We start from the raw sequence: 27,176 nt of genomic DNA on the forward strand, positions 1-27,176 counted from the left end.
GAGAACACCCTGCCGTGTGGATTCTTTAGTAATGCCTTCAAAGCAGAACGGAATCTGGCACAGATGAGAGCTACTCGCCTGTTCGTGGAGGATCACAGGATTGCACCTGTCTTTACCTCTTGGGACGGATTGGCTAAGGCTTCCTGCATCCTGCTCACAAACGTGCGGGACCCGCGCTGGTTGGAGAGGACAGCAGCCGGGGGTGGGGTGCGGTGGGGCCTCTCCTTCCCCACAGGACCAGACTCCACAGAGCGACCCCTCAGGGCCCGCGCTTGGAGGCTGCCACCAGGGGGCGCTGTGCCCACGCCCGCCGCTCTGCCCCAGGTTCTCCCGCCGTAGGCGCTGTGTCGGCCCCAGTGCTGCCTGGCCCAGAGCTCAGGATGCGGTGCCTGGGTGCTGAGAGCCTGGTGAGTGCCGCCCCAGGGGGAGGGAAGGGACCCCAGGGAGGGTCCGGGGGCGGGGTGGCAGGGGCTGCCTCGGGCCCCACCTGCACGCACCTGCCCCGTGCGGATAAAGCCCCGCCTGGCGCGCAGAGCTCTGCTGACCATCGCGGGTGGGGTGGGGGGTTGAGGGGACTTCAGACCCCACTGTGCTGGGGCGTAGGCTGGGGGGAGGCTGGCCTAGGGGCACGGTCTTGGGGCCACCTCCAGGTGTACCACCAGGTAGGGACTGGGCGACAGGTGTTTCCAAGCTCCGTGAAAGCTGCAGAGGGCCAGGGTACAAAACAAAAAAAGTTTCTCTGAGCAGTCTTTGAGTAAGTTTGGATTGTGTTTCTGGGTAAGTTAGGATCCCCCATATGGTGATTTATCCCCCTTTTTTTTCAACTTTCCCTTTTTTTTTCTGGAAGATTTCTGCAGAGAGAACCCCCAGGCAAAGAGAGTGGAGGCCTCAGATTTATAGGAAATGCACAGACACACCATGGTTGTTCCTGTTCTTTCTCTTTTGGACGGGTTTGGTAAGCGCGGCTGCCTGGCGGGGACAGGACCTGCGTGTGCCGGGCCCCACATAATTGTGCTGTGATGCAAATCACACGCCTGGGCCCTTTCCTGGGGAAGCGGGGGGGGGGGGGGGGGGGGGGTGTCAATACCAGGTGAAAGCTGCTGCTGCAATGAGAGACACCTGCCACTGGGCAAAATAAACACCTGTCCTGGGGATTCTGGTCAGCTGTGTCAGCCTCCCAGTCTCACTCACCTGGAGGGGCGGGCTGCCTTTCCTGCAGGGCGTCCTACTAGAAGGCAGGCCACACTAGGAGAGGACTCACCCATTCAAAGGGATTGTTTGTATAGCCCATGTGTGATCTCCTCCAAGCCCTTTGTGTGGAAGCCCTTTTACCATCCCAGCCCCAAAATTAAAACGTTACTCGAGTTTTTGCTGTTCCTTCAACACAGGAAAATGCAAGGTGAGCCCAGAATGAAAAAATTACTCTGAGCTGAGGAGAGCACACACGTTCTTGGGATGCTGAGTTTAGCAGCCAGCAGGGAAGCAGGCCTGTGCTATAAACTCTCTAGTTGGGTAGGTGGTTGTTTGTTTCTTTTTTCCCCCAGTTTTTTTTCTAGTTTCCAGGTATGTGACCGCTAGTAGACCTCATCAGGCTGTGCCATTTCAGTCCAGGGCAAGTCCTAGGGATGCTGAATCTGGAGGCTTTGCTGCTGATTTTAGAGTTGCAGGGGACGGCTGGAAAAGCCTCTCTCAGCTCCTTCAAAGACCACGCTCCTGCAACTGTCTGTTCCAAGGGAGGCGTGGGTTTGCTGCCTGGTTCGTATTTAAATTATAAAGCCTGGCAGTAGCTACCAGGGAGCGATTACCTTTGTTGAAAAGAATTAGATCTGAATAGGCTCTAAGACCATGCTTCTCTTCCCCGTTCCTCTTTAGCAAAGCATTCCCTGTTGACTTTCCCAACAGGTTTCAGACCGGTTGGGACTTGGAGGTGTGACCAAAGTTTCTGGGCCCTTGGAGCTTCCCACAGGTGGCTGGTGTGGAAATGCAGGGAGCCTCTGTCCTGTCTGCATCTGGCAGCTTTGACCTTGGGCTCTGTTACTGTATTTAATGGTCTTCCTTAGCCCCACTGTGGTTCCAACCTAGTACATCACTGCCAGACTCTCAGCCTGAACCACGACGAACCCCTGAGAGGCGGCACAGAGCCAGAAGGCGCCCTGAAAGGGCATGCCGTCTGCAGAATAACCCTGAAGGCCTCATCCTGCCTGCGTCCCCCTTTAGATCTGAATAATGACTGTCTCTTAGCGTCGTCCACGACATTTTGAAACCACAGACATTTAAAACCGAAAAGGGAGTGTTTTTTGTTTTGTTTTTTTTTCCTGCCTCTGCCAGGCAAGGTTCCCGGTCTTGTGACGTCCTGACCTTGATGGCATGTCACGGGATGATTACTGGTGGCACTGCCCTGGGAGAGGGCCGGGGTGAGCAACAAGGAGGGATGGAAAGCGTGCCGGCCTGGTTTATGTTTGCAGAGGGCCCGCACGCAGCGCGGAGTCGCGGGGCCGGGCGTCTGCTCCACTTCCCCCCCCAGGGCCCTCTCCCACCTCACCCTTTCCGCCTCATCTTTCGAGACTCCACTTTGCCGCCCCCGGCACCTTTGGCCGTGCCCTCCTACCTGGTGTGTGCACCGACTGAGTCTCCCACCACGTGGGATTGCAGTGGTGTGACTGAAATTCAGAGTTTGGGTGGTTGAAAGTAGTAGCGATGTGGCAGGGACTCAGGATTTCCCAAATCCCCCCCCCCTCCCGCCCCCCGCCAGCCCTTTCCATTCTTCCTCATGCGCTTCCAATGGGAGACATTAATGTTAGCAATGTGGACAAGTGGAAAATGCCACCTCGTCATTAGGTCTCTGGTGCGCTGGGCAGAAGCGCGGGCCCCCTCCCCTGCCCAGGCTGGATCTCCGCACCTCCATGTTGGGTGGGCAAGAGAGGGTGCCAGGCCAGCCTGTGCACCAGCCTGGTGGGCATCCAGGAAGTGAAGGGGGTGTGACCCATCTGTCAGCAGAGGTGGCCCACGCCTCCTGGAATCTCCTGGGGTGGGGGCGGTGTGGCCCCTTCCTGGATTTCCGCAGGGCCCACGCCCTGCTTGTCTTCTAGGCCAGGCTTATTGAGGGCTGGGCTCCGCCTCCTTCAGCTTTCTGGCCCCCAGTAACAGTCTCTGGTTCGCACTGGGCACCTGAAGACCGTTATTTTGGTTTCTAAGCTAATAACAAAGGCAGACTATCTGAGAAGTTTGGCTCTGGAACGTCGTATCACCCCGGTATTTTGTTGAAGGTGTACTGTCTGCCCCGCCCCCCGAGTGCCACAGTCAGTCCTGAGCGCTAGATGGTGTCGGTGCGTCGCCTGCTGGTTGCTGAACTCACGACACAAGTTTGTGTGAGGGGACACCCCCACTCGGTCTGGTAGGCGACCTGTCAGCGCCTGTTACGGGCCCGAGATGTTGAGGTGGGATTTCACATGTTCCACATTCAATAGGAAATGGGATAAAAGCGACTGTACATTGCAAGATGTTCTTGTCCCGTGGAATTCCTGAGGGTGTGTGTGTGTGTGTGTGAGAGCTGTGTTGCCTCAACCCTAGAGGGTCAGAGTTTCTCGTAAGACAAAAAAAAAAAGTGGATAGAGACCTGGAGGAGGAGGAAGGAAACTTGGGGAAAAGAAGGAGGAGGGAGAGGGGAGGGAGAGGGGAGGGACGGATGGACGAGAACTCAGAGAAAGAGGCAGCACAGTCCTGGGATACTTAGATACACACCGAGTGATACACACTAAGTGTGATACACACTTAGATACACACCGAGGTGTCGCGTGCACCGCGCCCTCACGGGCCTTGCTGCTAGAGGAGAGAAACGCAGCAATGCTGGGGAGTCAGCTCCATTTCAGCCACCATTCAGGGTCGGGGGGCCTCCTCAGCCCTGTGGCCAGGTGCTCATGGGCCACCCGGTTTCCCCAGGTGTTCATCACGGGCTACTCCGTGGTGGCAGGAGCCCCAGGAGGTCTGCTCTTTGGCCATGACAGCTTTGGCAACGTGTGTGGCAAGAAGAACCCCCCAGTGGAAGGGGCCCCTCTTTCGGGGCAGGACATGACCCTGAAAAAGTAAGTGTTCAAGTCAGTCCCCTGCCCGCAGCCTGGCTGTGTTTCCCGCTGTGTGTGTGTCCGTAGTTTTGAGCCTGCAGCTGTTCCCATTCAAAACTCTTGAGCCCGCCTCACGAAAGGGCAGGGGGGGTGTGCAGGGAGGACACAGTTTTAGGCCCAGCAGCCCTCAGGTCAAATTCAGCCTCTGCCACTTCTCAGCTGTGTGACCTTGGGCCGAGGACTTAACCTCTCTGAGCTGAGTTTTCATCTTTGGCTTATCATACCCACCTCACAAGGCTGTTTTAAAGATCCAGTGCGACCCTGGAGCTGGGGTGGGGGTGGGGTGGGCGGCGTGGTGAGGGGCCACACTGGGTGCCACTGGACCCTTCCCGTGGCCTCTGTGGCACATTTAGGTGCATGGTCCCACATGCACTTTTTCTGAACTTCACTGAAATGCACTATATGTCTCCCACACCCAGGGTTTGGTCCCCCACCTCCTGTTACCCCGCCTCTCTCTCCCCACCCCCAGTTGGAGGGAAAACAGCTGTGGGACCCCTTGTCCCAGTCCGTCCCGTAGTGGGCCACCCACAGGGCTGTTACTTCTGGCCGGGTGTGGGGCCGGGTGTGGGGCCTGCCGCTGCTGCCCCACATGTGACCCCTGGTGGCCGTCACTTGGTTCTTGTGCCCAGGGCCCAGGGGCTGGGCAGCCGCGGGGGATAGCGGGGGTCTCAGGAGTCTCCTGGCTGCCACATCCCCCTGCCCTGCCTCTGGTCTCCGGGCTCAGCTGTTCTCTGAGGTACAGGTGGATGCTCTCAGGAGCAGAAGGGCTCTCTCTGTGTGGATTCACAGAGCAGGCTAAGCTTGGGCCCCTCCCGCCTTCCCTGAGCCTCTGTCAGCCCGCCCTCTCCTCAGGGGCGTCCCCGGTGAGGGCTGCTGTCACCCCCCAGGCCATGCTGGCTCAGGGAAGGGAAGGTGGGGAACACGGGGTGGGGCTCCCCAGCAGTGGGACACTCTGGGTGGCCCAGTGGTGCCCGTGCTAAATCCTGCTGAGGCCTTTAACTACGGGGGCCTGCTCGGTCATGCCCCTCCTGTGTCCTGTCTCCCCTAGACACGTGTTCTTCATGAACTCCTGCCACCTGGAAGTTGAGGCTGGGCGGCCAGGTCCCACCGCCCTCTGCGTGTCCAGCTGCCCTGACGAGCAGCTGGATACCCTGGAGGAGGTGCAGCTGTTTGCCAACAAGAGTGGTAGGCACTTTGGGGGCAGGGGGCAGGCAGGCTCTGCCTTGCGTGGGAGCCGGGGTGGGGTAACCCATGCACACTGGCACCGCTTGGTCTGGAACGGTGGGTGCTGTCCTTTGTGGGGGCCTCCTCTTACTTGGAAAAGGCCACAGGTGTGACCTGTTGAGCTTGTTCAATTCCGTTCAGGAGTATCCGGATTCACCTGAACGGCTCTCGCAGTTCTCTGCTCGCTGCTGGGGAACAGTCCTCCGGGGAGTGCAGGGTAGGCGGCCCGGAGGCAGGGTCAGACTGGCCACAGAGGGCTGCAGGCCCGTGAGCACGGTTAGTCCAAGAGAGGCGCCCGCAGGCTCCAGGTTGCATTGCCAGGGAGTGCGCTCTTTCCTGGGAGTGCTTGGGCCCGTGGCTCCTTTCTCTGAACAGTGGGACCCTTGTAAGCAGTACCCAACACTCGCGTGACCACAGTCCCTTGCTGTGAGCACACGTTTCAGATTTGGGCTCTGAGGAGGGAACAACCAAAGGGATAGGAAGAGAACCTGGAGGCGACCCCCCAGCCAGCTTTACCTGCTTGTGAAAATACCCACCCAGCCTGTGCAATAAATAACCTTCAGGTCGTCTTAGGACCAATCGCGCTAACAATAGTGCTCATCATTTCCGCTGTGAATTTGGCGTGTGAGAGAGAAAGAGGACCTCAGTCGGCCTTGGGTGGTACGTGTGTCCTCTGTGTCAGGTCACCCGCAGACCCATTTCCTCAGTCGGAGTGATCGGCGCTGTCTCTGCCCAGTTTTGTAAGAGGGCTGTGGTTTCTCACTGGCCCCCCAGGAACATGGGCATCGGGTGGAGGATGCCGACTCTCTCTGTTTTCTGTTTCCAGGCTCCTTCCTGTGTGTTTACAGTTTGAGTTCCGCCAACTACACCCAGGATCCAAATGCAGACTCCCTGTGCCCCAGGCTCCCAGTTCCTCCAAGGTAAAACCTTCCATTCTTTGCCCTGGTCCATCCCTGGAGGTGATTAGGTGCCTGCCACATCTGTCACTCTTCTAGGTATTGTGGGCGGGGCAAAGGAGAGAGCTGGGAGAGCCTGGGCAGCAGGGGTGGGTCTGCAGAGGAACGGGGACAAACCACCTTTGGGCGTTCGTAAGGGACAGTGCGGTAGGAACCCAGTTAAAAAAGGAGAAAACGCAGCACTAAGAGGCGCATTGCTCTCAGAGGATGACCTAGAGCTGGCAGAAGTGACCCAGGAATTGTTCCTGAATGAGTGCTCTTATAAGGAGGTTACTGTGTATTCTTTCTGCTTACACTCTGTTACAAAGTAGACACTTTTGGCTTTCACTTCTTCATTGCAACCAGCCGTTGTTTGTGGGTTTTTTTTTTTTTAGAAGAGTTTGCATGTTTATTCACATAGTAATGTTCTGCACTTTCACCCAGAAATGTTTTTCTATTTTCCTTGAGAATCACGTACCTCCCCTTGCTGTATTTTTAACAAACTATAGAAATGATCCCTGAAAGTATAGTCTTCTCTTGCTGTATTTGTAATCTCACGGTTCTCAGGACATCGAACCCTGGTACGGACTGGCGGGGTGTGATCAGAGGTGGTTCTCTTTAGCACTGTGATTTGGGACAAATGACATAACTCCAACTTCTCGTTTCATCCTTGCAAGTGGGGGAAAAGAATCACACTCCACCACTTACTCATTCAAAGCAGTTTACGAAGTGAGGCCTGTGTGCCAGGCGTGACCCGTGAAGCAGGGAACGTAGTGGGGAGTAAGCGATGCAAAGATCTGTGACCTCACGTGGCTTCTGTTGTAAGAGGGGACGCAGAGGAATGCGTCCAAGTCTGGATGTGGGGTGACCGGGTGGAGAGGCAGCTAGGGGCGGGCGGCGGGAGTGTCCACGGAGTAGAATTAAATGAGGGGGCCGGTCTTCCCTGTGAACGTGAAGTCCGCTCAACATTTGCAGGAAGTGAGAGAGCAAGGGGCAGCCGTCTGTGGGGGAGCCATCACAGGCCGCGGTGTGTCCATGAGAAGCAGACTAGGTAGGGGGTGAGGTGGCCATCATCCGTCTTCTGAGAACAGAAGCAGGTCCTCCTGAGGGTGCCTCTCGGGACCACCTTCCAGGGTCAGGGAGGGTAGGACGGGGGTGTGGTGGCCCCTGTCAGTATGCGGGGAGTGAAGCTGGAGGAGGAAGGGGCAGTGGCCGCACAGGGTGGATGGCCACTCGGGGCGGGCGCTCGAGGCGGGGCCGTGGCCAAGGTGAGGGGAGAGCGCAGTGAATGTCACTACCAGTTGGGAGGCCAAGATGTGCTGAGGGGACATGGACGTTGTGAATAGGTTGAAATGAGTGCGACCTCAGGGCAAAGTCCCTGAGAAATAAGGACGAGTTAAGGACAACAAGGCACTCTGCCAACTGTCCGATTTGTCCCGCGCTGCGTTGGGGCCCACAGTGAGGATGTGCCCCCCCAACCCCGTAAACTCACCCCTGCATGTGCCCTTAGGTGTGCGAAACAGAAGTGTCACAGAACAAGGCTCCCCTTACGTGCATGGCTCACACTAATAGTCCTATTTTACTTCTTGAAAGTTTATTCTTATTTATTTTGAAAGAGAGTGAGAGGCATCAGTTTGCTGTTCCTCTTACCTGTGCATTCATTGGTTCATTGCTGCATGTGCCCCGACTGGGGATCGAACCTGCAACCTTGGTGTGTTGGGATGACCCTCTAAGCAACTGAGCGACCGGCCAACGGCTTTCGAGGAGGACTTTTAAACGAATGCTCTGTGTGACTGTCCCTGCAGGAGGAGTGGGGAGGGGAGGGGCTTCCGAGGGTGCACCCTGGCTACCTCACATGGACAGCGGCTGTACCCCCTGCGGGGCTCATAGCTTGATGCCAGGGATGACAGCAAGCTTTTATGGAGCTTTGGTACTTGCCAGGCAGGTGCTTTCCGAAGCCCTTGCGGTGTATCCATTCATCAGGGCCTCACGCGGCCTCTGTGCTGTGGGTGGTGTTTTCATTCCTGGTTGCCGCTGAGAAAAGTGCCACAGGGACGGTGTGGTGGCACCGGCAGCCAGTGGCGTGGCTGCGTTCCGAGCCAGGCAGTGCCACATTTGCGTCGGTGACCCAGAGCCAGCTGGGTTGGTTTTGTATCACAGATAGCCCCCTTGGGCTCCCACTGAAGTTGGGGGGCCTACCATGTGTGCTGGGGTCACTGTTTTCTGTCTCTTGGCCAGACTAGCTGAAACCCTTACATGCAGACCCTTCCAATACTAACTTTTCAAGTGAGGACGACTGCTGATTGGCCGGCCCTTCCTGGACAGAGTTAGGGATGGAGAAGTAGCTCCCACAGTTTCCTGTCCCTGCACGAGCACGGGCTTGTTAAACCGGAAACGAGCATACTTCTCGTGGAAGAGCCGTGCCAGGAGTGAGAAGCCTGAAGACCCAAGAAGTGCGGCTGTAGGGCCAAAGTAGGCTTTCTGAACACCTCTTCCTGAATAAACCAGTGGCTTCTTCTTGGTCTGCCCATCACGTGAGGGGGGCGTGCCTCGTGAGCCGAGTGTTAGGACCGTTCAGGAGGCCAAGGAGCCCTCCCCTGACCAGCAGAGCTGCCCCCGCCGGTGCCCGGCACCACGTCCTGTTTGGGGCCCGTGTGTTACGGACCTGAGCTGCTTCAGTTCCCCCCAGCAGGTTCCAGGTCCAGCCCCCCCCACTGGGTGCCCACACACGTCACTGCATTGTTAGGGCAGGTGAACTCCAACAGGTGGAATAACTACTAGGTGAGTTTAGCGGAATTGCAAGATACAGGATCAAACTGCATTTCTGTGTATCAACCGCAAGCAACTAGCAAATGCTTTTTCCGAGTCCGTCTTCAGCAACTTCAGAAAATGTAGATTACTTGGGAATAAATGTAACAGGAGACACGGAAGGCCTCCGTGGGAAGCTCAGAGCCGTTGCTGGGAGACACGAACACCTAAGGAAGGAGAGAAATGTTCCTTAGTCATTGATCGGAAACTCGCCGTGTTTGTTGGGGTATCACTTCTCCCTAAATTGTTTTTTGGGCTCAGTGCAACCCTCTCAGTATAATGTTTGGAGAAATGGCAGGTCTGTTCTAGAAAACATGGATAAGCTGAAGACCTAGGATCGCAAAACATCTTGTAGAAGAACAAAGTTCAAGGGCTCCGCCACCTGATTTCAAGGCTTAAAACAAAGTTCCAGTGACTAAGACAGCGGTGTTGGAAAGAGGACAGACAGACGGACACATGATTCAGGACAAGAGCCCAGAAACGGACCTACATGGTGTACACGGTCGGCAACCTTCCTGAAAGCACCAAGGTGCTCCGCGGGGGAACAAGTCTCTCCCACTCGTGATGCAGGAATAATGTATGGGCACGGGGGGGAGTGACTCTGGGTCTGTGGTCTGGTCACTGTCACAAGGTCTCGCAGCTGACACAACACACAGAAATGAATTTGAGACACATCTGAGACCTCAACATGAGGCCTGGGGTTCCGGTGGTGCAGTTGGTTTTGCGCCTGAGAGGGCCCAGGGCATGAGTGTCAGGGAGGTCGCTCCCAGGGTGTCTCCAGGGGTCCCCAGGGTCATGTCCCCTCCAGAGGTGTGGGCCCGCCGCCTCGCTAGCAGCAGCTGCCGGCTCCTGAGGGGTTCTCTGCATGCAGGGGCTGAGCCTCTTTCTGTGACTGCATATGTCATGCTTTCTGGGTTCAGGATTTTAAATATCTTTTATTAAAGATAAGTAATCAAATCTTTTATTTCTAGCAAGCCTTTCCCCTTGCTTAACCGATGCGTCCCTCAAACGCCAGAGTGCTACTCCGGGTTCGCGTCTGTCTTGCTAAACGACGCCGACCCCCTGCACCGGATTCTCAGCGGAGTCATGTCGGGAAGGGACACGGTCTTCGGCCTGTGTGTCCTGGCACTAGGTAACCTCCAGTTCGTTTTGCCTCACGCCCATGTGGGCTGCCAGGGTCTCGCACTTAGGCAAGCAGCGCACTGAAAATTCGCCTCTTGACTTCAACTCAAAGCTTCCCTTTGTATGTTTCCTCTTTAGATGCTTTCCGTGTTCCAGGTTCAAGAGGGAGAGGGGACAGTAACTGGGGCAGGCCAGCGGGCTCTCTGCCAAGAGGCCTCCCTAGGTGGGGCCTCGTGACCTCGGTCTGCCCCAGTTACTGCCGGCCGCGTGAGGACGACCAAGGTGCAGAGCACAGGGCCAGTTCATGGATTGGCCACGGAGAGTACAGCTTTGGGGGGGAGCAGTCACACCTGTCTTCTGCCTGGTGTCCCCTCTCCCTGGAGGCAAGGCAGAGCAGCACCACAGGGAGAGCCCTGGGAAAGGGTTGGGGGGGGGGGTGGGCCCTCCAGGTTAAAAAGACGGCTTTGCCTGATGGGTCCCACTCCTCTGACGACCATCCTTGCTTTGGGTTGTAGGCAGGGCAAGGCCTTGAGCCAGGACATGCCTCCCCTGGGCCTTTCTAGAAACTGCGACCCTCCTCTTAGCCCTTTGGCTTCCCATTTTCTGAGCCCCGGTAAGGTTGCAGGCTGGGTCTCCAGTAGGGAGCGAGGGAGAGGCAACCACTCATTGATGTTTCTCTCCCTCCCTTCCCCTCTCTCTGAAAATGAATAAATAAAATCTTAAAGAAAAACCCAATCTGAGGACACTTAAGTACAAAGTCAAAAGACTTAAGTGCAATTAAAAAAGAGTTAAATGGCTCATATGGACTTGAAAAGAAAGGAAAGGTTTGGGTATGGGGGAATAATACCTTCATTTAAAAAAATTCAAGGAGAATGCCGGCCCATCGGACACTGGCTTCCTTGGCCGCCGGCCTCGTGGGGTCCGCAGTCCTGGCTCGCGGGAGGCAGGGCCGCCTCTGCCCTCACACGTGGGGTCGCTGCACTTCCTGCGTTTTATTCCCTTCAGCCTTGTCGCTGGCTGTGTCGCTGACTTTCCGATTCATCACAGGCCTCCTGCTTCACACTCTGATTGCGCTCGTTATTTTGGGATTGTTGTGTAAGTATTTCCACTTGAATTTCTTTTGGGTTAAGTGAAAAGCCTTCCTGTTGAGCACAGAACATGAAAGTGTCTATTTTTTGAGCTAAGCGGAGCCTTAGAGAGTCTGGTCATCTGGCCCCAGCCCGTTCCCCGTGGGAGGTGCCGGGGCAAGTGGGACGCAGAGGAGCCTCCAGGTCAGGACCCGGCGTCCACCCGGGGAAAGGCCGCCCCACGCCTGCTGGAAGCTGCTTAGAGGACTCTCTGAACGAGTGTACGCAGCCCCCCTTGGCGTGTGGGCGCCCACGTTTTCGGCAGAGGTTCTGGGCTGGGCAGGGTCCTGGGGACTCCCTCCTGCACCTGCTGTTTCCCTTTTCACTGCTGGGTTGTGGGTCCATCCAGGAGTCGAGGGCAGCAGGGTCCCAGAGACAGGGGCCTGCGGGAGGCCTGGGGCAGCAGCCGTGCCAGGGAGTCTCGGGTATTTGAGTTTCCGGTCATGGGTGCAGCTACAGCTTCATTCCTCGGAATAACGAGTGGGCCGTGCCCCCAGACCCAGAGCCCTGCAGCCCCCAGGCACACAGCAGCCCCCAGGCACACGGCGCCTCCCTGCCGGGGGACATGCCCCAGGACTGGTGAGGGGTGCTTTCCCCCACAACCAGCACGCTGACCCAGCTCCTGCAGGGCTCGTGGCCCACAGAGCCCACTGGAGGTTTTAGGCTTTGGGTCTGATGTCCTGTCGGCACAGTTTCTCCCCAGCCCACATCCAGGCCCGGTGTGTGGGCTGGGCTGCTGGGCGCACTGTGCTCTGGGGTGCCTGCCCCGCCCCGGGTCTCCCAAAGACAAGCATCCACACCACACTGGGTCTGGTGGCCCTGGCCCAGTCCAGCCCCCGCAGGAAGCCCAGGGACGTGGGGCCGCTGGCGAGCCCAGTGTGTGGTCCCCTGCGGGGTGGGAGGTGGGTGGGTACCTGAGGGCAGGTGCTGAGACCCACGGTTTTGCCCCCCAGTTGTCTGTGGCGTCTTGTGGTGGCTGTATTATGACTATACCAGAGACCTCAGCGTGGCGCTCGACACAGAATGGGACAACATGGCCTGCTTGCTGGGGTTTGCTGTTGTGTCCACGGCTTTCACGGTAAGAAACCCGCTTCCAGGAGGTGGTCACATAGTCACCAGAACTGAGTCCAAATCACGGGATTTTGACAGGACACGGAGAAAGAACCTGGTTGTCCCCCACATCAGAGGTGCCTCCGCAGCTGCGTGACCAGGGTTTTCCCGGAGATCCCCACATGGGGCGCCTCAGACCCTCCAGACTCTAAGGAAACAGTCTTCCTTCTCTGCACAGCATTTCTGCCATTGCTCCAGGGCTGACTTGTCGCCTGTGCTGCTTCTTTGCAGCAGAACCACTCTCTGCCCCAGTGGCCTTCAGGTGGACGCTGCAGGTGGCGGTGGAGGGGTGGGGGGGGGCTGTTCCCTGTGTATGAGGATGGAGGCTGGGCTCTCTCCAGGGTGTGACAGCTCCCGCTGCCTCCAGCACAGAGAGCCCTTTGTCCCCACACCTGCCGGCTGGCTATGGGGACCCTGTGATCAGAGGGCCTGCTGCCTCCTCCCTGACCCCCCTGGCTGGAAACAGGCAAATGCTGAGAGCTGTGGGGGCAGCGGGTGGGGCTGTGGGGGAGGTGGCGGGCCCCTCCCAGCTGCCCTTTGAGGGCTGGGAGGCCCAGAGCCACACCAGGCAGCACAGCCAGCGAGAGACACACGGACAGCATGTGTCCCCCAGCGGGGCTGGCTGTGGAGCAAGGGGACAGCTGGGCCCAGGGACAGCTCTCCCCCACCCCCTCCCTTTTCCTCTGCCCCCGAGGTTCTTCCCACTGGTCCCATCACCAAACAGACATGGGACAGGTTAGCGAGAGGAAATAACCAAACGTAACTCCTAAGAGTGGGAGCCCCGTGTAAAGAGAGAGCCTGTGACCCCACCAGCAGGAGGGGTTCAGAGATGGAAACGGGAGAGGAAGCCTGGGCTGAAGTACCTGGGGGACTCTCAGGAGTCCGGGCAGGAGGACCGGAAGAGCAGGTGTTTGGTAAGCAGATGTGTTTCCTGCCTTGTGGTCAGAGGTATCTCTGGTCACCCATTGTTAGGGAGAAGGCCCCTAATTCCAGGGAGGGCGGACGTTTCTCCTGTGCCAGAGCCTGAAGTTGCCTGTAGCTCAAAACAATCATCACAGCAAAAAGGCACACCTTGGGGTGACCAGCTCTGAGCCTCCACACCTGTTTGAGGGGAGGGAGGGAGGGCAGGGAGCCAGGCTGTGTCCCTAGTTAGACACCATCCCCTGTCCCCAGCGCTGGTTGGTGGAACTCCCCCTTCCTCCTCCCTCTTGCTTTCCCAGACCAGGGGGCATCCCACATCAGCAGGAGAGGAACCGAAGTGGGAGGGTCACCCCCCACAACCCTCATCCCTCCTTGTTCAACTCAGAGCTCCACCTTGCTGGCCCTTCCTGGTTCCCTCCCGCATAGGGGAGCCGAGCAGAGACCCACGAGTCTCACCTGGTGGCCAGAATCCCAGGAAGACCCTCGTCTGCCACCAAGGCCTTTGGGGTTGGGACGTGTACCTGTCTCCTGAATTGTTCTGGGACGAGGGGCCTTCCTGGGAAGAGTGTTGAAATCTGTTCCACGTAACCACTAGCAGGAGCGAAGAACAAAAGTTGAGCAGCATTAAAGGCTTCCCCCGGGCGGCAGGCACAGCCCAGGAAGGAGTGAAGAGCCACAGGTTGCTGCTCAGGGCTCAGGAGAGTAATGTCAGGGCTGGGCCCCTGAGCCAGGTCTGCTCCCAGAAGCCCCCCAGGGCTGGGGAGAGGGACCGCGGTGCTGGCCCATGGTGTACGGGGGAGGGCGGCACGCGTGTGACGTGCTGGCGCAGGGAGCCAGGCGGCCGAGGTGGAGGCACAGTCAGGCCGTCTCTGTTGCACCTGTTCCCCGCCCTCTGCAGGCCTCCCTCGTTCCCAGGGCTCCAGCGCCTTGGCACCATGGGGTTGGGACGGTGGAAGGCAGTTCCCCACCCCAGAACCTGAGTCTCCTTTTCTCTGGCTCCAGCCAGACCGCGGCCTCTTTGGGGCGAGGTGGGGTCCTGGTGGCTGTCACAGCCTCACCCAGGGACCAGCATGTGGCAGATGCTCCATTTGCATTTGGGAGTTTATCTTCCTGGGGCCGTTTGCTGAGAGGGCAGTGGAAGTTGGGGGTTGGTTTCAAGTCCTCTCGTGTAACCAACGCCCCTCTCTCACCAGGCCGTTCTGCTCGTGCTGATTTTCGTCCTGAGAAAGAGAGTGAAACTGGCCGTTGAGCTCTTGTGGGTCACCAACAAGGCCATCGACCGCTGTCCTTTCCTGCTGCTGCAGCCGCTGTGGACGGTCACTGGCCTCCTCTTCTTCTGGGCGCTCTGGGTGGCTGTGCTCCTGAGCCTGGGCACCGCAGGTGAGGTGGGGGGGGGGGGCGGCACCGTCCCCTTGGAGTCGGCGCAGGGAAGCCCTCGCTGTATCACAAGCATCAGCCCTCCCCTCCCGAGCAGTGGGAGGTGTCCGATGCCCATGGCGATGGGGCTCGGTCCGGGAGCTCGGTCCGTGAACGTGGGAAATGTTTCTTCTTCTGACTTGAAGGGGAGCTGGGTCTGTGTATGGTAAGAGAATAAATTCAGGAGAAACTGAGAGAACTATAGGGAAAATGGCAACGTGAAAAAAGGCCTGTAGAGAGAAGGGTATCAGAGGTCTCGGACTGAGCCTTTATCCCGGGTGATGCTCCGCCTGCTGCTGAGGTGGTCGGTCCTGACCTGGAGACGTGCTTCCGAACTGCTGCACTCAGCAGGGCCCACGTGGCATGAAGCAAGTGGCACTGTCTCCCGGTCCTCTGGTGCGTGGAGGTGGCCCTCAGAGGTGCTTCCTCCACACACAGGTGCCACAGGTGCCGGTTCCAGGGCACCCGGCATGAGGGGAGACTAAGTGTCTCTGCTTTTCAAGCCACACTCCAGAGCCTCGCTCTTCAAAGAGCATCTGAAACCGGAGAAGGAGCCTACGCTGGGCTGCGTGTCCCTTGTCGCTTCCTTCATCCAGGCAGCCTCGCAGTCAAACACTGTGAGCAGGACGATGGGACGGCCTGGAGGTGCAGTGGGTGGGATTCCAGCACGAGCCCCTTAGTGCGCTGTGGGCTTGGGCCTTGTAGGTGGGGCAAGGTGGCTGGTCTGTGCCCCCCTTCCCTAGCTCCTCTGATTCAGTGAGGGCCCTGACTGAGTACACAAGAGGTGTACTCTGGGGTGAGTACACAAGAGGGCGCTACTCTCTGGGCTGTCACCAGGCCATTAGGAACCACAAGGCTGATGTCATCCCAGTGACTGATCAGCTTGTTTTGTCCCCTGTGGGCTCTATTTACAAATGGAAGACCCCCTGCTGTGAAGCTCCAGTTTAGTGAGCTGCACTCCCTCCTGCCTTGGCCTTGGGGGGGGGGGGGTGGCGGGCAGCAGGCTGGCCCCTCAGGGCAGTCAGCCAGCTCCCTGCAAGTCAGGGAGCCTAGGAACCCACATCCCCAGCTTCCAGGTGCCCTGGGGGAGGCTCTCCCTGCGGGGGGTCGCTAGAAGCTTGCTGGAGGCCTGCCATAACGGAACTTAACTATGGAATGCAAATTATTGAACTTGCAATAATTATCTAGTAAGGAACCATGGTCAAACAGGCCCAGGACTAATCAGGACAACATTTGTCTGGGAGACAGAAGACTCACAACAGAGGCTTAAACAAAATCCGAGGTGATGCCTCTCTCATATAAACAGGGTCCACAGAGGAGACCCCAGGCTGGCACCGCCCTCCACAGGCAGAGGGCCTAGGCCCCTTTGGCCTCATTCCGCAGCCTCTACCGCTGTGTCTGCCTCGTTGCCGGGATGGACACTGGGGCTCTGACCGGCGGGTCTGACTGTGGCCCCCAGGAAGGTGGTAGGGAGGAAGGCCGTGCACTCTGGATGCCCCGTGCTCAGCCAGGGGCCCAATCAGCCAAGCAGACAGTGTAGGAGGAGCGTAGGTCAGGAGGGGCCGGTCCTGGGGCCCTGCAGCCCTTTCTAGGAGCTTGGGTTCTAATCTGAGGTGGGAAGTCACAGCAGACTTCTCAGCAAAATGGTGACGTGTGGGACTCCTGCCTGAAAGGCAGTGATTCTGGGGCGGGGCGGGGTGGGGTGGGGGCGAGGGGCTTAGAACAGGGTCACAGAGGTGGGCAGGATGGGACATGTTGGAGCCTGCGTCTATTTTGAAGGGGTTCCTGATACATCTGTTGAGGGGTGTGAACGACAGAGGAGCTGGGGGCACCCCTGAGGGTTTTGAGGAACTGGAGGAGGGGGTTGCCATGGACTGAGTGGGGGCAAGGCTTTGAGGGACGAGTTTGAGGGAAGACGGGGTCGTGTCGGGTCATGTTCATTGAGATGTCTTCTGCGCAGCCAGGCGGGGAGGGCCCGGAGGCAGGAAGCTGTTTGAGTCTGGGTTTCCCAGAGACGTGCATTTGGGAGCTCGGGGCACGCAGGTGGCATTAACCACTGTGATATTAGAACAAGTGTGGAGAGGAGAGAGGACACCAACGGCTCTGCTTTGGGCGCCGCAGTGTCAGAAGGCCGTGGAGACAGGAGGAGGAGGAATGGAGGCTGAAGAGAGGGGGCCCCGGGCGGGAGGCCAGAGTGGGCTGCCCGGGAACCCGGGGCAGGAGAGGGACGGCCAGGGTGACGGGAGCTCCGGTGAGTCGGGTCAGCAGGAGGGGCGGACCATTGGATTTCACAAGGCGGAGATGACACCAAACAGCTCTGGAAAAGTGTGGGCAGAGCGCTGAAGGGAAAGTGGGGCAGTGGAGTGAGGAGAGGAATGGCAGGAAGCTGGAGGAGGAGAGGAAGTCTGGGCAGATTTTAAAAAGGATGTGAGATAAATAAGAATGATTGTGTAAAGAGGAGTATTTTCATGAAGCAAGAAAGCGGGGGAGCTTCTGGTGCCGTTAAGCTATTGAGAAAAAGGATGTGGGGGGGGGCCCTTGGGGTCAGGGACAGTTTATCGTACTAGGGGAATCAGATTAAGGGCCCACGCTGATAGCGGCCAGGCAGAGGGGGGTGTAGCCTGTAGCAGGGATTTCTCATTGTTTCCATTTTCTCAGAAACGGCGAGGAAGGCCCTTGACTGGGGGTGAGGATGGGGAAGCCTTGGGGTCAGAGGAGCTATGGAGACAGCCCAGTGTAGACTAGTGACATGTGAGATCCTGAGAGTCACTCGGATGGCGTCTGCGTTCTGATTTTTTGTTTGCCGTTTTCGCTTTCCCGCTAGTGGCTGATGTTCGGCATAATGCCAGAGTGTGGTAGATGCTTCATAAGCAGTCGTGAGTTTCAGAACTGGAATCCTATCTACCTGTAAGTCCACGATGGCTAGCCCCGTGCTGTACGTACTGTTCCAAGCTCCGTCCGCCTCTGACCCTCTCAGCTGCGTGAGTAGCAGGTAGAACCGGGAGTGGAGCCCCAGGGCCATGAGAAGCAGGTGACTCCGTGATGATGAACTGGGGTGTGAAAAGGTCAGCCCTGGGGGTCAGTGCAGACATGTGACTCTCAGCCCATGCCTGTGACCCTGCCCAGGGCTTCTTCCTGTCTGTCTACCCTGTTTACCTTCGCGGTAAGAGAAGTGAGGCCAGATGGCTTCTGACATATGTCCAAGCTGAGACTGGAACCAAGTTCCTTCCTGGTTCAGTGTCCTTCCACTACCGTCCCGAGACCTGTGCATCCAGGTGAGACCTGTGCATCCAGGCGTCTGTCTACAGTCCAGGTCCCCGGAAGTTGGTTCCGCTCCTCAGTAGCTGTATTGTAACAAACCTTAGTAATGAAGCAACTGGCCTTGGATGGGGCCCTTGGGTGCAGGGACGCGACCCTCCAGGAGAGGGCAGCCTTGCCCGCGAACTGACCCCCTACCCAGTTACTTCCCAGGTGTGGGCAGCAGAGGTTTGCTCACAGCGGTGGTTCTGAGTCAGGGACCTCACCCCCAGGTGGCGTTTGGCCATGTCTGGAGACATTTGGAGTTGGCATGACAGGAGGAGTGGAGGGAAGATGCTCCTGGCATCGAGTGGGTAGACGCCACCAACGCTGCTGGACACTCCGCAATGCACAGGACCAGTCCCCCCCCCCCCGCCCCCAAAGAAGGACCTCGTAAGAATGGCAGCTGGTAGGGAGAGCTGGGGAAAGCCTGAGTGAAGCAGAGTCTGTACACGGCCCTGCAGCCAAAGCAGAGGAACACAGAGGGGCAGCTTCCACAGGTGCTGGAAGGCAGGTTGCCAGCCCGCAGTAACGTGGGAGCCCAGGGTCTGGAGGCCTGCGTGGGCCTTGACCTCGCACCTTTGCCGCCTGCCGCCACTGCTGCCTGGCGCCGTGTAGGGCGCTGAGCTGGGATGGGTGTGACTGCGCCGTGGGCAGCGCAGGGTGCCCCCTTTTCTCCCTCCTGTTCTAGGGAAACAGCCTCCACCCCAAACCCAGCATGGGGTCGCATGCCTGCGCTACTGCGGTCCGACCCCGGCACCAGCGTGCTGCTGGGCAGAGGCTCACCGACCGGATGCCCCAGCCCTGTCCATCAGCCTGCATCCTGGGGACTGGGGATGCTCTTCAAAACACACCGGCTCTGGGACAGCAGCAGCACTTGTCAGGGCCGTACCTGAGACAGGGGCGCACTCCACGCCAGGAAGAGCCCAGTGTCGGATAAATGTCAGCCCCCACTGCAGGGCAGGCTGCCCGCTCTTCCTCACAATGTGACTCTTGTTGGGCAGCACCCGGATTGGGGGATGGAGACAGTGCAGCCGGAGCCCGTCTGCCCCACGGCCGCCGCCTCGGCTCCGCTCCCTTCACTCTGACGCTGCTGTGAATGTCAAAGACGCCGGGATCGCGGACCTGAAAGCAGTCTCCAGCTACAGCAGGAAGCAGGGAGCTATCTTTGAATGCCGCGCAGGCTGTGGGTCTCCCAAGGACCAGAGGGCCCACCTTCTTCCCATGGCTTATTTAAAACGCGGAGTGGAGGACTTCTAGAAGTCACCCAGAGTGCAGAACTGGGCTTTGGATCCAGCAAACGCAGACGGAGTGGAATCAAATTGTGGGGCTAAGTCCGGGGATTTTTGGATGGAGGCAGACAAAGCAGGGGACACGCACACGGGTGGCAGGGTGTTGTCGGGTCGCCTTGCAGGCTCGGTGTGACCGGCACTGTGCTCCTGAACTGAGACGAGATACTTGTCATCAGTTTGGAGTGATATTTCTGGGGCCCAGGCCCTGTCGTGATCACTTACCAAGGATTCTCCCTCAAACTACCCCAGGGAAGGGGTGTCGGGGATAAGGAGGCCCAGACTCCAAGAGGCCAAGCAGCTTGACCAGGATCCAGGCTCTGGGAAAGGCTGGGATTTGGACACAGGAGGGAAACCGTGAGGCCCAGCAGACATTTAAAACCTGCCAGGAGATTTTGTTCCCAAAGTGAAACCTGAAATGAATCCCTTAGACGAGAGGAAGGTCCGTGTCCCCTTTAGAAGGGCTGCATTTTCCGCGAGGTGGCCCGCTGTGACGTGGTCCTCGCAGCTCTGTGACTCTGTGTTGCAAAGTGCGGTGGTAGGAAACCCGTGGGTTTTAGGGCCCAGCAGGCCCGGCTTTCCAGGCTCCTTCTGCTCACTGGGAGCGTTGAGGCATCACAAGCTTTGCGACTCTTCCGAGCCTCAGTTCTCACACCCACGAAGTGGGACGAGTGTTAACGTACACGTCACGTACGCCTTGTGCCTTGCCTACCGGCCCGGCCCTGTCATTACTGTGTCTGGAGTACTCACACGTCCGATGCCTTCAGGGCTTCTAGTCTTTGCTGCGGAGGTCTTAAATGACCGTGGCGCTTCACTCAGCATGGGCGTCCGTGTGCCACAGGGTGCCAAAGGCCGGGCGCGAGGAGGGGCGGCCTGTCGGACCACCTTCCGCTTCTGGGACGACATGGGTGTGAGGCATGTTTGTGTTTTACACTTCAGGAGCTGCCCAGGTCACCGGAGGCGGCCAAGTGGAGTACACGCCGCTCTTGGGCATTCGGTGCATGTGGGGGTACCACTTGGTGGGCCTCGTCTGGACCAGCGAATTCATCCTCGCGTGCCAGCAGATGACTGTGGCGGGGGCAGTGGTCGCCTGTTATTTCACCAGGTAGGTCCAGCCCATTGCCCCTGCCCGCTTGTTCATGCGCGTTGTGTCATGAGTCTCGAAAGGAATGCTGGGAGTCTGACATGACCTCTTCAACGGTGTTGGCAGGAACTAAATGAACCTGAAAATCTGTCTGGATATTTATTTGGTGGAGAAAAGAAGTGGCGTCCCCGAAATCTGTCACAGTTGCATGCTCTTTACCTTTTTTTTATCCTCACCTGAGAATATATTTATTGATTTTAGAGAGAAGGTGTGGGGAGGGAGGGAGGGAGGGAGGAGGGGGGAGAGAGAGAGAGAAGGTGGGGAAGGAGGGAGGGAGGGAGGAGGGGGAGAGAGAGAGAGAGAGAGAGAAGGTGTGGGGAGGAGGGGGGGGAGAGAGAGAATGAGAGAGAGAGAGATACCAGTTACCTCCCGTATGGGCCCAGACTGGGAATCAAACCCTCAACCTTTCAATGTATGAGATGACACTCCAACCCACTGAGCCATCTGGCCAGGGCCCAAGCTCATCACTTGAAGAAAGAAAATTCAGAAGGAAGCCAAACGGGGAAATAATCATTCTGCTTTGGAGGGGGAGAGGCCTGACAGGAAGGTCTCACTGACCTCACACTGCGAAAAAGTCCCGGTCTGTGTGGACACACTTCAGTGACTTCTGGGAACCCGATTCTGTCCTGTGGAAAATGAGGAGAACTCTTCTACAAGATGGAGAAAAGAAAATACCAAAGAGTTGGAACATAGGAAAAAGAGGGAAAAGTTAGAGCATAAATGAGGGAGAGCCAACGCCCGACTGGCATGAGTCCCAGAAATGGAGAACTTCATCCTTCCTTGTTTCTCTATCAAGGGAAGTGTCTCGGAGCTGGAGGACGTGACTTAAGGTAAGACCCTAGAAGCTTCTAGATGGGAAAAGAAACAGATGACAGGCCGAGCATCCAGACCCGGAGTGGGATCTGACATTCAGCTGCAGCTCGGCGCCTGGACAGCAGTGGGGCAAGGCTGTCCAAATCCCCAGGGGATGGGCTCTCTGGCCTAGAGTGCCCGGCCCACCCACACGGTCAGTCAGAGGGGACCAAAGTCACGTTCAGGCATGGACGTGTCAGAGGGCTTCCCTCCCACGTCGCTTCTTCGGAAGGATGTTTGGTGTTGCAATGAGTGAGTGAGCCAGGCAGGAAGACACGGGGTCCAGGAATGGTCTCGGACCAGGGAAGAGGAGGAGGGCTTCCCAGGAGGGCAGCTTGCGCCGTGGAGACAACACGCCGTCCGAGGCAGAGGGCTCCGGGCAGGTGTCTCCAAGGAAGAAAGGAGCCGAGAGAATACCAGGTGTGCTGGAACGCGTGCAGAAAAGATGCACACTTTGCTGAAGCCCCTGGAAAACCAAGCGGGTAAAAAATGTAAACCATGTATTAACTTCAGGAAAACCCAGAAGTCGTCCAGGAAAGGAAATATAATCAGAATTCACTACTACGTGGATTGATTACTTATGTACTGAAAACAGGATCTTCTGTACAGAAAACTCGAGACTCCACCCCAAACACACAGAACCAATCCATGTGTTCAGTGAAAGAGCAGGATACAAAATGCTCACACAGAAAACCAGCATTTTCTATACAGTAACAAGGAGACGTCGAAAAGAGAAAGGAAGACAGTCCCACTCACAGTAGCATCCAAAACAATCAAATACTCAGGACTAGATTGAACCGAGCAGGTGTAGGAGTCGCACACTGAGAACCATAAAGTGCTGGTACCAGAGACCGAAGAGGACACGAGCAGGTGGAAAGATGCCCCGCGCCCCTGGCTCGAAAGAATGGACTTTGTTTGGCTGTCCGTCCTGCCAGCGCTCTCTGTGGAGGCGGTGCAGTCCCTGTCAGGATTCTGATGACGTTTTCCACAGAAGTAGAAAACACAGCCCTAGAATCTGAATGGAGCCACAAAAGACCCCAAACAGGCAAAAGCAATCCTGAGAAAGAACAAAACTGGAGGGATCACACTTTCTGGTATCAAACTGTATCACAACCAGGGAGTAATCAAAACGCTGTGGTACTGGCATAAACACACTCTCACACACACACACTCACACAGATGAATTAGCCTTTGTGTCCACAGTCAACTAACACTCGACAAGGGGGCCAAGCACAGCCCATGGGGAAGGGAAGTCTCTGCAGTAGATGGGGGGGGGGGAACCAGCTGACCACATAAGAGTTCGTTAGAAACGGGTTAAAGACGTGAACGTAAGAACGGACACGGCAAGGTTCCTAGAAGAAACACAAGGGGAACGCTCCTTGGTGCTGGAATCTTTTTTGAATATGACCCCCGACACACAGGCAGCAAACTCAGAAACTGGGGAGTAGGCCTGCGTCCAACCGAAAGACCGCTCAGCAAAAGAAACAACGGGATGGAAAGGCAGCCTACGGAATGGGGGGAAATAGTTGCAAATCAGACATCTGATAAGGGGTTAGTGTACAGAATGTACATAAGGGATCCAGCTCAAGAGAAAACCCGATTACAAAGTGGGCAGAGAAACTGGACGTTCTTCCAGAGAGGACACACCGGTGGCCAACAGGTCCATGGAAAGGTGCTCCACATCCCTCATCACAGGGACTGCCTGAGGGAGGGGGCAGAGGGGGAAAACAGGGCAACTCTAAGAGCATAAACAATAAAACATTTAAGAAATAAAACAATCTCATGTTCTCGCCCGCACACAAGCTGAGGATGAAGCACATCCAGTGGCCGCCATCGTCCTCATTTGCGCACAGAGAGCCAAAGGCATCCTGCAAAGCCCATCAAGTCCCAGGGTCTGGGCCACCTGTAGGTCTTCCCTTTTATGACATGTGCTTGATGAGGGCTCAACTGAGAGCTGAGGCGAGGTGGCTAAGGATGTGACCAGAAGAGGGAACCGGAGAACTTCCACTGGAAGAAGGGAGGCTCGAGGCACGCCTTCGTAGCTCAGATGTGGAAAACGTGGTGTCCATCTGCTCGGGATTCGCTGAAGAGGGCATCTGCGGCTGAGCCCGCGGCGGGAGACAGCTGAGTGTCCTTCCTGCAAGGGTTGCCGAGGGCTTGTCGAGGGTCCCGTTGGGAATGAAGACCGCCTCCGTTTTCTGCAGGGTTGGGAAGGTGAACCCTACCTTCCTCACAGCCCTCCCAAGCTGCGTGGCCATGGTTTTGCTGGAAGAAATATCAGGAAAAGGATGCGGTGTCTGCTCCTTCATCTCTGCACAAAGGTCATCCCCCACATCGCTCAAGGAGTCCTCAGTGAGCACCAGGCTGGATCTCACTGCAGCCGACACTCACTCCTAAGACCCTGGTGATGCTGGCAGGCCTTTCTGCTGTGGTTTCCGAGGGACACTTAAGTACCATGAACCAAAGCTGTCCCAGGACTTGCATGGGTGGGACCACAAACCCTTAGCCCAGGGACATGAGTCGCTGCCGAGTCCCACAACCCCGGCGCCATCTCATTGAGCATTCAGGTGGCCGCAGGTTTGAAGCAGGAGAATGCTGGGCTCCTGGGGTGCCTCCCGGAGTCACCTCCCAGAGTCACCTCCTGCCTCACTGCCCAGGCTTCCTTCCGGCCACCACCGGAAGGGAGCAGAAGGTGCTCTGCACGCAGCATCCCCCGGGTGACAGAGGCCTAGTCTCTGCACATGCTTATCACTGAGTCCGCTGAGCATCCACCGCTGCACTGCCGTCCTGGAAGCCAATTCTGAAAATATGGTGAGTCCCGAGGCCCTTTTAGGTGGTCGAATTAGGGTCACGTCCCGGTGTTGCGTTGAGCCTGCCTGAGGATGGTCAGGCCTCCTTCCTGAAGGCAGGTTGCAGGTTGTGAGGGGGACACAGCGGAGGCCCCATGGGTAGACTGGTGGGGGAGGGCTGTTGGGGTACAGAAAAGGGTCTAAGAAGAGAAGGTGGGGACTTCAAAGGCACCTCACTTCCTTTTCAGGGCGGGTGTTGTGTGACTCTGAGCTGGCCTGGGTTTACAGGGCCCTTTTTTTTTTTTTTTTTTTTTTTAAGATTTTATTTGTTTACTTTCAGAGAGGGGAAGGGAAGGGAGAAAGAGGTGGGGAGAAACATCAGTGTGTGAGAGAAACATAGGTTGCCTCTCGCATGCCCCCAAACGGGGACCTGGCCTGCAACCCAGGCATGTGCCCTGACTGGGAATTGAACCGGCGACCTTTCAGTCCACAGGCTGGTGCTCAGTCCACTGCATTGCACCCAGCAGGACTGAAGGCCCTCTTTTTCAGTGGTCTCTCTCATGCTGTGATAGCCCAGCGTCTGAAATCTCCCGAGCTAGCCATGGGAGCCCGGGGCTAGAGCTAGCGAGAGCCGACCTTGCTCCTGGGACCCTGGCGTCTCCATCGGGACGTGTTACAAAAAAGGGCAGTTGGGACGGTGGTTTGTCCCGTCCTAGTGACACCCCAGAAGGCTCATGCCTGACCCCAAACATCAGCACCCAGAGGACGGGCCAGGGGCCCCACGCACAGAGGCCTGTGAACCACCCGGGGCCCCACCGGATGGGAAGCAGATCTGCTCCTGAGCACCACGAGGCGTTCAAAGGCACACAGACCTCCTCAATGGAAAAGTAAACATTCTTCCTTTAAAAATAAAAAGAGGAAAGGGGGAAGATGTGTCAGATTTTCCTGGCCTGTCTGCTCTGCCAGATGATCGGAGCAGAGTGCGGTCCCATCGGCGCAGCTCCCCCGGCTCTGCCTCCTCTCGGGGACACGTGTGGGCCATGTTGGGGCTGTGGCGCTCGCCGCCACCCTCTTCCACGCTCTCCTCTCTCCCCTGGATGATTAACAGTAAAAGGGGGCCCCTGCCAACTCTGGAAACCTTTCTGGCTGCATTTCTTTCTTCTGTCAAATGGAGGCTCTTGTCAAAAGCTTATCCATGAGCAACCCGACCCTGCTGCAGAATCACCCGCTGGGAAGGAACCAAGCTCCACTTGGAACCGGAGAGGCCGCTTCTGGGAAAGGCCTCATTTTCTGGAACTGGCCTCCGCAGAATTCATTCGGAGGGTCAGGGAGCGAGCCGGGGCCGGGGCTCTCCTTTGTTTGCCCCTCAGGTTTGGGGGTGGGGGGGAAAGGCCAGCTCTTTCTCACTTCTCTTCCTGCTTGTGAAGCCTGGCTTTGCATTCTTGGGAGCTGTGTCCTGACAAGTCCCGTAAATGAGTCACAGGACACGGCCTTTGTGCAGTAGGGGTCAGCTGGGCTTCAGGAGCCTCCAGCTGAGCCCAAGGCGAGCTCCTGTCCCAGCTCCCAGGTGGCCCAAGTGTCCCAGGTGGCCCAGGCCGGCTCACTGTCACCTCCCTGGCCCCATCCTGCTCATGTGATCCAGGAGTGATTGTAGTGACCCAGTCGGGGCAGGCAGCCTCTCCGTGTGGGGTTTGCACCTCGCAGACTGTTACAGAAGTGAACTGAAGCAGAGGATGAGATTAGTAGGCCCCTGAAAGGGATGGGGGGGGGGGGGCGGGGGGGCGGTCGGTGTTGCCAGGAGGGAACCTGGTTTCTTTAACCTATCGGGGCCCTCTGTTTGCAGCACGAGAGCCACCGGGAGGGGAAGAATCTCACCATCTGGGCCGAGGCACGTGACACCGTGGCCCCATGGCCCTGTGCTGTCAGCGTCACCGCCCCGTGTTGTCAGTGCCACGGCCGATGTGACCAGAACGTGTTGTCCCTTTTCCAGCAGTGTTTGCTAAATGCCGCCTTTTCTTCCTGTTCCCAGAAATGAAAATGACCCTCCTGATCGTCCAGTCCTTTCATCTCTCGCCACCCTCCTCTGCTACCACCCAGGGACAGCCGTGAAAGGCTCATTCCTGATCCCCCTGGTGCGGATTCCTAGAGCTGTAGTCCTGTGCCTGTCCAGCGCTCTGCAGGACCAGGTGAGGAGGCCCTCACCCCACACCTGGGGTTTGCAGCAGGAAGGTGACCTGGGACAGGCCATTCTGAAGGCCGGGCCCCTCCCCCGCCCCACTCCCTCCCAGCAGAGTGTTTAGGGTTCCCTGTGCTGAACTTTCCACCCACGAGGTGGAGGAGGTGGGGCCAGGAGGGGCCCTTCTGAGTGAGGTGGGCTCCTCCTCAGTTTAAATGCTGAACAAATGGGAGGGATTGGTCAGAGGAAATTTAAACCAGTTTTCCTGGAGAATTAGAGGCTTTTTCTTTTAAAGGAGAGCAATCCACTACAAGATAATGTTTGTTTGTGCTAAAATATCCCCTGCCTTTTGTGTTTCCTGGAGGGTGCCTTGGGGAGTTAGTTACTGGGTGTGTGTGTGTGTGTGTGTATGTATGTGTGAGAGAGAGAGAGAGAGAGAGAGAGAGAGAGAGAGAGAAATGGGCAGGATGACCCAAATCTCAGCTCCGTAGACAGAAAACTGTAGGCCTTTGTGCCCGGGGTTTTCAACCCCCTGGCTTTGATTTCCGCGCACAGTCGGTTATGAATGCCAGCAGGAACCGGAGCCCCAGGAAAACAGCTGCTCTCCTGGCGTTTCTGCCAGCAAACGAGGGAGAGCTGGGCTGTTCCCAGCTCCTCCACTCCGGCAGCGCTGCAATCTCCCCACCCCCACCTCTGCCCCTGGGACTGACGAGTCAGAGCCTCACCGACCTGACTCCACCGGGGGCCTGGTAGGCATCCCTAGTAAACGGGAGAAATTTTACATGCGGATTCCTTACTACACTTTGGAGTTGTTCTTATTCGTTCTTTTAAGTAGACATCTGAAT

At 57.2% G+C, this 27,176-nt stretch overlaps 1 protein-coding gene across 14 annotated transcripts in view; it reads left to right on the forward strand.

The window, feature by feature from the left end:
• Nucleotides 1-314: 314 nt before the first annotated feature.
• Nucleotides 315-27,176, forward strand: part of SLC44A3 (solute carrier family 44 member 3) — a 45,074-nt gene continuing 18,212 nt past the window's right edge. For 8 of the 14 annotated variants that reach the window (XR_008425884.1, XR_008425883.2, XR_008425885.2 and 5 more), the window contains exons 1-12: nucleotides 315-407; nucleotides 848-955; nucleotides 3,940-4,082; nucleotides 5,170-5,306; nucleotides 6,172-6,265; nucleotides 10,060-10,220; nucleotides 11,216-11,305; nucleotides 11,391-11,558; nucleotides 12,291-12,415; nucleotides 14,562-14,748; nucleotides 20,310-20,475; nucleotides 26,185-26,341. Coding sequence is in view for 11 of the 14 variants with exons in the window: in XM_024570065.4 (XP_024425833.2) it covers nucleotides 381-407; nucleotides 848-955; nucleotides 3,940-4,082; nucleotides 5,170-5,306; nucleotides 6,172-6,265; nucleotides 10,060-10,220; nucleotides 11,216-11,305; nucleotides 11,391-11,558; nucleotides 12,291-12,415; nucleotides 14,562-14,748; nucleotides 20,310-20,475; nucleotides 26,185-26,341 (1,563 nt within the window). In the remaining 3 variants the exon portion in view is untranslated. Of the gene's footprint in view, nucleotides 408-847; nucleotides 956-1,388; nucleotides 1,513-3,002; nucleotides 3,438-3,939; nucleotides 4,083-5,169; nucleotides 5,307-6,171; nucleotides 6,266-10,059; nucleotides 10,221-11,215; nucleotides 11,306-11,390; nucleotides 11,559-12,290; nucleotides 12,416-14,561; nucleotides 14,749-20,309; nucleotides 20,476-26,184; nucleotides 26,342-27,176 lie in introns of those variants that run through there. The other 6 variants (XM_024570070.4, XM_024570071.4, XM_053916294.2 and 3 more) reach the window with 5 other exon arrangements.

Source organism: Desmodus rotundus, chromosome 12 (genome assembly GCF_022682495.2).
Source record: "Desmodus rotundus isolate HL8 chromosome 12, HLdesRot8A.1, whole genome shotgun sequence".
Taxonomy (NCBI): Eukaryota; Metazoa; Chordata; class Mammalia; order Chiroptera; family Phyllostomidae; genus Desmodus; species Desmodus rotundus.